Source organism: Balaenoptera acutorostrata, chromosome 3 (genome assembly GCF_949987535.1).
Source record: "Balaenoptera acutorostrata chromosome 3, mBalAcu1.1, whole genome shotgun sequence".
Taxonomy (NCBI): domain Eukaryota; kingdom Metazoa; phylum Chordata; class Mammalia; order Artiodactyla; family Balaenopteridae; genus Balaenoptera; species Balaenoptera acutorostrata.
In genome coordinates, this window is record NC_080066.1 from 101,289,510 (window position 1) to 101,298,762 (window position 9,253).

Here is a 9,253-nt window from a genome sequence, read left to right on the forward strand (position 1 = left end):
TAGGCTCTGCCTCACCTCAGCTTCGTAACTTTCTTATTTGACTTCTTTTCGCTAGATTGCCTTCCCATTTATCCCCACTTTGCTAAATCCTTCCATTTTTAAAGGCTTTGGTTGTTACTGCTTCCAGTGCTTGTCCTCATATCTGAACTCTCAGAACACACAGTAGTAGGCACTGATAAATGTTAAATATCGTGGAATTAATTTTTCATTTATTGTTTAGTTTTAAATATCCTATTTCACTTTTATGTGTTCCTTTCTTAGGTTATAACTAGAGGTTGTAGTAGTTGAATGGAAAAAGAATGTCACCTGCTATATACAAAATCTTTCCTTCTCTTTAAAATAGAAAATGTCCTTATCATACCTATCTGATAAGCACTAAATGTGATGATGTGAATGAATATGCATTGCACATTCTAAAACCATATATAAATTAAAGTTATTTTATTTAGAGATAGTTTTCCATGTGACACAATTAAAAGATAAGTTTAGACCTGGTAACTACTTGTTAACAATTGACTATTAATCATACTGGATCCTGTCAGTTAGAATGTATTTGGGGGGACAAACTTAATAATTTCTCCTGTTATATTTGACATAGTAGTGATCTTCCACAATTAGCACACAACTAGTTGATTATTAGGAATCCCCTTTTAAATGTCTAATTCAAAATTTTATGTTAAAAAGGAGACTACCTCTATGAGGAGAAAAAATAAACTTTTGCATGCAAAATGATTTGATTATAATTAGGGTGTGTGGTTTTTTTTTTCAAAAACACAGAATCTCTTGTATAATGAAATAATTTAGACAAATTAGGGTGGTTCTAGAAGTTTATTATAAGATACATTTTGCCCCGAATTCCAACTAACATTTTTAAAATCTTGTAGGAAACACTGGTATAACAGTCTTTGTGTGGAAGTAATTTTTTAAATTTTTGACTAGAACATTTTACAATTTACTTTTCACATCAATTAGGATGTGACTACTCACCTCTAGATACAAATTTTTAGATCAGAAAATGAGGGTTTTTTCCTGAGGAGCCTTGACAAAAGGAATTACAGCCTAGTCTTTAAGAAAAGAGGACAATTGTAGGTCCTCAAATAAAAAACCTACTTTCTCGGCATCCCTGGTGGCGCAGTGGTTAAGAATCCATCTGCCAATGCATGGTACACGGGTTCGAGCCCTGGTCTAGGAAGATCCCACATGCCGCGGAGCAACTAAGCCCGTGAGCCACAACTGCTGAGCCTGTGCTCTAGAGCCCGTGAGCCACGACTACTAAGCCTGCGCACCTAGAGCCTATGCTCTGCAACAAGAGAAGTCATCGCAGTGAGAAGCTCGCGCACCACAACAAAGAGTGGCCCTCCGCTCGCCGCAACTAGAGAGAAGCCCGCGTGCAGCAATGAAGACCCAACGCAGCCTAAAATAAATAAATTTTAAAAAAAATCCCTACTTTCTTATTATTTCTTACTTTGAAATATATGTGTATGCATATCAAAAGTAAGAACTAAAACATGGGGAATATAGCCAGTATTTTGAAAAAAAAAAAGTAGGGACTAAAATCCCAATGTATTAATGAAGGTGATAATTTTCTTCTCACTGTTAATGAACACAATTTTAATGTCAATCTTTGATACAACCCCATATTTCCATTTGAATTGTCAATATTAATATACTACTGCTACAGAGTTGCTGTGTATGGGATGGATGGATGGATAGAAGAAACAATGGGAAGGAAGGAGGGATGAAAAGAAGAACTAAATTCTATGATTAAAACACGATGCACTCATCTTCCCCACTTACTCCTAGTTTCTACCTATTCAAGACAGAACTCAGCCCAGAGCATCATAATATGGCATTTAGCCGTGAGGATGAATCAAGTACTTTCCTTATCTGCCTTCTCATTTCTATTCTGTATCACTTAGGAATTTATTAGAATTTATGAACCATTTTCCTTATATTTAAATTTATATAATTATTTTTATTATGCTAGAGATAACTATATATTGTTATTGGTATACATATATGCTTATGTTCATGTATCCATATATATGCAGTATGCATGTATGAAAATGTACATATTTGTGTGAAGATAGGTAATTGAAAAATCAGTGTGGGTTTTTGATAGTGTCAATAGTTACTGTGTAAATGTAAAGATACTTAACAAAGTTAAACTATACAGTTATTTGTTTATTCAACAAACGATTGAAAATAAGGCAGTGTATTCTGCACTGAGCCAGAGGTGGAGTGTGGGGAGACAGGCAGACAAAGATGAACAAAACCTGGTCCCTCTCTGAGAAGGAAGACAAGCACACAGACACATAATTATAATACAGTGGATGTGTTATGAAAGGTCTGTAAATGCATTACCAAAGCACATAAAGAAGAAAACTAGCACTGTCTGAAGATGTCAGGCAAGCCTTCACAGAAATGACGTTGGAAACGTCTTGTGAGGATAAGTGTGAGCCCACGGGGAATATCTGCGTGCAGTTGTCTTTTCAGAGGGGAAGTAGGAACCAAGACCATGGCTGAGCCTCAAGAGAAAATATCAGGGTTTTGAAGTGAGAGGGTTAGGGCCTGATCTCTTAACTCGAGAGAGAGCCTGTAGTCAGGGAAGAGAGACTCAGACCTGACTCAGCTAGCTGCCCTTTTGAAGTCATAACTAGGGATAAGCCTAACGCAGCAGTGAAAGGGAGCATGGGATCTAGCTCTTGGCTAGGGAGAAACCTCAGTTGTGTAAGAGGAAGGGACTGCACTGATTACTTGTATTAATAGGGAAAGAGGAGGAGGGTAGCCAACTGGAAAGCATTTTTGCTGTGGTAGAGTTGTTCTTAATTTTCTGGGTCTCTCTAAGGGTATTCCAGCAGATTCTGCTCTAGGTTTCAGAGAAATCCATGAAGCAGACAGAAACCAGAGACCCTTGAAAGTTGAGTTTCAGGTGATAGTTTATGAAAGAAAAGCAGAGCAGTAGTGGCATTATTCTGTTTGAAGCTAAAAGCCATTGATTTGAATCTACTATCTGTCTCCCAGTTGATTCTGGCTTTGTATAACTGAGTGAAATGACATTAGTCAATTAGAGATTATGGATTTAATAGAATCCATAAAAACCATATTCCTCTTCATTTAGTGTTCAGAATGTTATATATTTTCTCTGGATAACAATCTTGATTCAGAATGCAATAATTGTATCAATTAAGTGAGCTATTTGCTGTCAATCTTCTGTTTCTAGTGGGAATAACTGTCAAGAGAAAGGAGGGCCCGAAACCCTTTCCACTGACACATCACTGGTTCAGGTTAATCATGGTTTTGGTGTACCCATTGTCAAGGATATCAAGACCAAGCTGCCTACATCAGGCATAATTCAGGCTCAGGATCAGTTTTCAAAGCTGGGATTGGGAACATAGAGATTGAAATTTAATGTAAGAATGAGGTCATACACAGGAACTAGAATTTGAATCTATTGAGGAGCCAAGATAGGACCAGAACAGACAACTCTGGAGTAAATAGACAAGACAACTAGACTAGAGTCAACAAGGCAGAGAGACAGGTGGTAGAAAGCAAGAGGGTCTCCTCTTTTCTTTCTCTTTCTCCTCTTGCTCATTATACATTGAAGCATCTTTCGGTTAGGTAGTCTGTGAAGGCAGGTTATTACTTTCTTTCATGAGCCCGACTCTAATGATTTTATTTCTATTATAATATTTTTCTTTCAAAGTCATAGAAGCCTGTTTTAATGTAATTTTTTAAAGCACTAACAAGATACGTATTTGATACTAACGGTTCATGAATGGTAGTTGATTTTTTCTTTTAACCATCAAACTTTTTTCTCTATCTCTGATCTTTCAAGTGAAAAGTAAACAGATTTTGCTCATGAAAATTTAATATATCGGATCCTAGTCTTTTGAGATTTCTTCTATTGTCGCTAAATAACTTTGCATTACAAAAGTTAATTCAAAAATATTTTACATTAGTGGAAAAGAATCAAAGTAAGAATTTATTTTGCTGAACAACAATGGTTAAAGTGCTAGCAGTGTACTAATATAAACATTGGAACTAGTTCCTAAGGCATTAAAGAGATATGAGAAATTTCTGCCTTTAGAATTTGAGTTAAAATGCAAAAACACTATTGCTTTCTTAATAAACAACAATAAAAGATAATTAGTTATTAGAACTTCACACATAATCTTAGTTATTCATATGTGCTTTACAGGGTATCTTTGATAAAAATTGAGTTAATTTACATGTATCCATATGGTGCCAGCAAGCAGTTCATACTATTTTACCTGAATGTGGTAATTACTATGTCAGACAATCAATTTTAATAACAATGATATTGCAGCGTGAAGAGTTCATCTAGAGCTTATAAAACCATCACCAGTACTGCCTTTGTGAAGGATAATTGAGATTTTGTGTGAAACACTGGATGAATTACCTCTTGAAAATGAAAAGAATAATGAAGATAAAGCACTACTGTTTAATGGTAGCCCATACCAACCAAATTTGTGAAAATGAAATTGAATAGAAGTTTCAAGTTGTAAAACTGTTCGGAGAGCTTTGAGTGAACCTGAAAGTTGAACTGTGTGTCCTCATAAAGATGAAAAGGTCTTTACTTAGTTTTGAAAGTTTAGTATTCTCAATCTTTTCCCCAATTAAATATTGGATTATTAAAAGTAGATGTTAATCACTAATTATGTAGTAAATATGTATACAATAGTATACTAGTGGAAATAAATGAGGATTTTTGGTCTTTTCTAGTCACTAGTAAGAGTAACTTGCCACAAAACAGATTTTGCATAGTAGATAAGTGTATTATAAAATTTTTTTATTTCAGGGATTCATCAGAAGTAGTCACACATTCAGCTGATGCATTTGCACCTGTGGCTTACCTACGCTTTTTAGAATTGCACTTGGAGGACAAGGCAAGTAAGTCTAAGATTCACAGTGATTTAAAGAGAAAATTGAGATATGTGCGTTGTCTCTATAGATGTAATTCTATAACAACAAATGAAAGGGTAAAAAAAAGTGATTTTTTTCAAATCCTCAGTAACTAAGAATTCTGCAGATGTTTATAGTTTTAAGAGCTCTATATTATATAAAAGATATCACATTTCTGAAGAGTTTGCAGTTCATTTGAAAAGGGAATCATATATACATTAATCAAGGAGAAGACAGGACGGTGTATAACCAAATATTAAATCAGCTAGAAAATTAAGAATTAGGTTATTGAGCATCAGCCTTAGGGGAAAGGTTTGAGGATAAATTGGATCTTCATTATACAAAGTTTAAGAGGAGAGGAAAGGGAGAAATTAAAGCTTTTCCAAAAATATACAGGGGAACAGACGTACAAATGAAAGATGGAAAATGAAGCAAAAAGTGTGATAGTTTTATTTTAAATACATTGACTGTCAAAATACAGCAGAAGTCAATTTTAAAATGTTTTGTGGAATAGTTAAGGTCTAGATTAGACCCTGTGATTAAAAGCTCTGCTCCTTGAGGCATAAATGATTGGAAGAAGTCTGCATCTTTCGTGTTCTGTCATCAAGTCTTGAGGCACACCCACAGTCATATATATGATAGAGGATCTGAAGAACCAAGAGAATCAATGATTGGCAAAGGAAGGAGAAAAATGGGAACCCCAGTAATCTCTCAATCAGCAAGAGTTTCCAAAAGTAGAGAATAATATTTGGTGCCATTTCTCTAGAAAAACTAGAAAAGACAGGGTTGAAAAGAGATGATTGAATTGGGCTGAAAGATGACTATTGGTGACCTTTTACCAAAAAAACTGGTAAACCTCAAGAGAATGAAGCTAAACTATCCAGACATCTTTCAGACCCACTGAAAGGAGCCTCTTACTTCTAGGTCTCTGCTGCTTTTGCTGCCATGGGCACACACAAAAAAATCAAAACCACCAAATTCTGGTTTAAATACATTAGCCATTATATGTTCACCTCTACCTAAATAGCTCAGTATACGCACTATTTTGGTATTGCTTTGGTGGTCTCTGTCCATTTGCCCTCTTGCAGAAAAGAATGTTACTTCTTTAAGGTGCAGTACTCACTGACACTGAATAAATGTGGTGCATTTCCTTTTTTTTTCCTTAGGTGTCCCCAGTACCTGACAACTGCAGAACATCTAATTATATACATAACTCTTGAAAAGCATTTTTGTTACTAAGCTGGTATTTTTATATTTTAAAAATCACATACCATTTTCTCAATTATTATGTCCCACTTTTTTCATTACATTTTTTTATTCTTAGAAATATTTATCTTTATCAGAAGTTGGTAGAACCACTGATTAATTGGTTAACACATCCAATCCATGATCTCTGTGATTGGTACCTTCTTTTTTCCCCTTTTACTTCATCTGAAATCCTCATTTCTGTAACATTTCTTCGCTTTCATCACACTGGTTTATTTTCCTCTTATCTTGTTCCTGCTTTCATCTCTGCCTATAGTATCCTAATGCAAAGGCATTTGAAAATGAGGATGAAAAGGCAATCACTGTATTTAGCTAATCAAGTTTATTCTACTGGGCGTCACCATTTTTGTTTTGAATATATTCATTGTTTCAACATTATTGGACAATCAAGAAGAATACCATTAACTCTTACGGGTTGTTTTATAACTGATTAAAAAATGCAGTTTTTCGGTATTACCTATGCTGACTTCAGACTACTTTTAGAGTTTGCAGCAAAATTGAGCGGAAGGTACAGAGAGTTCCCACACATGCACAGCCCCGCCAGCTGTCAACATCCCACACCACAACAGTACATTTGTTACAGTCAAGGAATTTACACGGACACATCATTATTACCCAAAGACCATAGTTACATGATGAGTCACTCTTGGTATTGTACGTTCTATGGGTTTGGACAAATGCATAATGGCTTGCATCCACCATTATAGTATAATACAGAATAGCTCTACCTATTCATCCTTCCTTTTCCTCTAACCCCTGGTAACCTCTGATGTGTTTACTCTTGCCATATTTTTGCCTTTTCCACAATATCATGTAGTTGGAATCATTTAGTATGTTGCCATTTCAGATTGGCTTCTTTCACTTACTAATATGCATTTGGATTCCATTGTGTCTTTTCATGGCTTAACAGCTCATTTCTTTTTTTTTTTTCTTTTTTTTCTTTAATTAAGACAATTTTTTAGAGCAGTTTTAGGTTCACAGGAAAATTGGAGGGCAAGTACAGAAATTTCCCATTTACCCCCTACCCCTACATATGCATAGTCTTCTTCATTATCAACATTCCTCCCCAGAGGGGTACATTTGTTACAAGTAATGAACCTACATTGCACATCGTAATCACTCAAAGTTCATAGTTTACATTACAGTTCACTCTTGGCGTTGTACATTCTATAGATGACATGTATCCATCATTATGGTATCATACAGAATATTTTCACTGCCCTAAAAATCCTCCATGCTCCACCTTTCATCATTTACTACCTCCAACCCCTGGCGCAACCACTGATCTTTTTATTATCTCCATAGTTTTGCCTTTTCCAGAATGTCATATAGTTAGAATAATATGGTATGTGCCATTTTTAGATTGGCTTCTTTGACTTAGTAATATGCATTTAAGGTTCCTGCATGTCTTTTCGTAAGTTTTTAAATGCTTAGTAATATTCCATTGTCTGGACATACCATAATATATTTATCCTTTCACCTACTGAAGGACATCTTGGTTGCTTGAAGTTCTGGCAATTGTGAATAAAGCTTTTGTAAAACATCCATGTGCAAGTTTTTGTGTGGACATAAGTTTTCAACTCTATTGGGTAAATACCAAGGAGCGTGATTGCTGGATTATATGGTAAGAGTATATTTAATTTTACAAGAAACCACCAAACTGTCTTCTGAAGTGGCTATACTATTTTGCATTCCCACCAGCAGTGAATGAGAGTTCCTATTGCTCCACATCCTTGCCAGCTTTTGGTGTTGTCAGTGTTTCGGACTTTCATCATTCTAATAGGTGTGTAATGGTATCTCATTGCTGTTTTATTTTATTTTTTTTTAATATTTATTTATTTATTTGGCACTCAGGATCTTTGTTGCCGCCTGCGGGATCTTTTAGTTGCGGTGCGCAGGATCTTGAGTTGTGGCATGTGAGCTCTTAGTTGCAGCATGTGGGATCTAGTTCCCTGACCAGGGATCAGACCCGGCCCCCTGTGTTGGGAGTGTGGAGTCTTAACCATTGGACCACCAGGGAAGTCCCCTCATTGCTGTTTTAATTTGCATTTCCCTCATGATGTATGACATGGAACATCTTTTCATGTATTTATTTGCTATCTCTATATCATATTTGGTGAGATGTCTGTTTAGATCTTTTGCCAATTTTTTATTTGAACTCTGTTTTTTATTATTGAGTTTTAACAGTTTTCTATATATTTTGGAAATAGTTCTTTATCAGCTGTGTCTTTTGCAAATATTTTCTCCAAGTCTATGGCTTGTCTACTCATTCTTTTGCCAGTGTCTTTCACAGAGCAGAAGTTTTTAATTTTAATGAAGCCCAGCTTATTAATTATTTTTTTCCTGGATCATGCCTTTGGTGTTGTATCTAAAAGTCATCACCAAACCCAAGGTCATCTAGGTTTTCTCCTGTTTTATCTTCTAGGATTTTTATGGCTTTGCATTTTACAATTGGGTCTGTTATCCATTTTGACTTAATTTTTGTGAAGGGGTATAAGGTTTGCGTCTGCATTCATTTTTTTATGTGTGGATATCTAATAGTTCTAGCACCATTTGTTGAAAAGACTATATTTTCTCCATTATAGTGCCTTGCTCCTTTGTCAAAGATCAGTTGACTGTATTTGTGTGGACCTATTTTTGAGCTCTCTATTCTGTTCCATTAATTTGTTTGCCTATTGTATTGCCAGTACCACAAAGCCTTAATTACTGTAGCTTTATAGTATGTCTTCAAGTCAGATGATGTCAGATTCTGACTTTGTTCTTCTCCTTCAATACTGTGTTGACTATTCTAGGTCTTTTACCTTTCCATATAAACATTAGAGTCAGTTTTTTGATATCCACAAAATAACTTGCTAAGATTTTGAATGGGACCACATTGAATCTATAGATCAAGTTGGAAAGAACTGACGTCTTAACAATATTGAATCCTACTATCCAAGATCATGGAATATCTATTTATTTCATTCTTTTTTGATTTCTTTCATCAGAGTTTTATGTATATATGTATATGTATATGTGCTTAGACATCCTTTTTAATGTTCATCGTTCTAACTTAATCAGT

At 35.2% G+C, this 9,253-nt stretch overlaps 1 protein-coding gene across 2 annotated transcripts in view; it reads left to right on the top strand.

The window, feature by feature from the left end:
• Positions 1-7,716, top strand: part of DPH6 (diphthamine biosynthesis 6) — a 171,995-nt gene extending 164,279 nt beyond the window's left edge. The window contains exons 8-9 of one of the 2 annotated variants that reach the window (XM_007180438.2): positions 4,823-4,914; positions 6,093-7,716. In XM_007180438.2, coding sequence (XP_007180500.1) covers positions 4,823-4,914; positions 6,093-6,109 — 109 coding nt within the window. In that variant the 3' untranslated portion in view covers positions 6,110-7,716. The remainder of the gene's footprint in view (positions 1-4,822; positions 4,915-6,092) is intronic. The other variant, XM_007180437.2, reaches the window with a different exon arrangement.
• Positions 7,717-9,253: the final 1,537 nt, after the last annotated feature.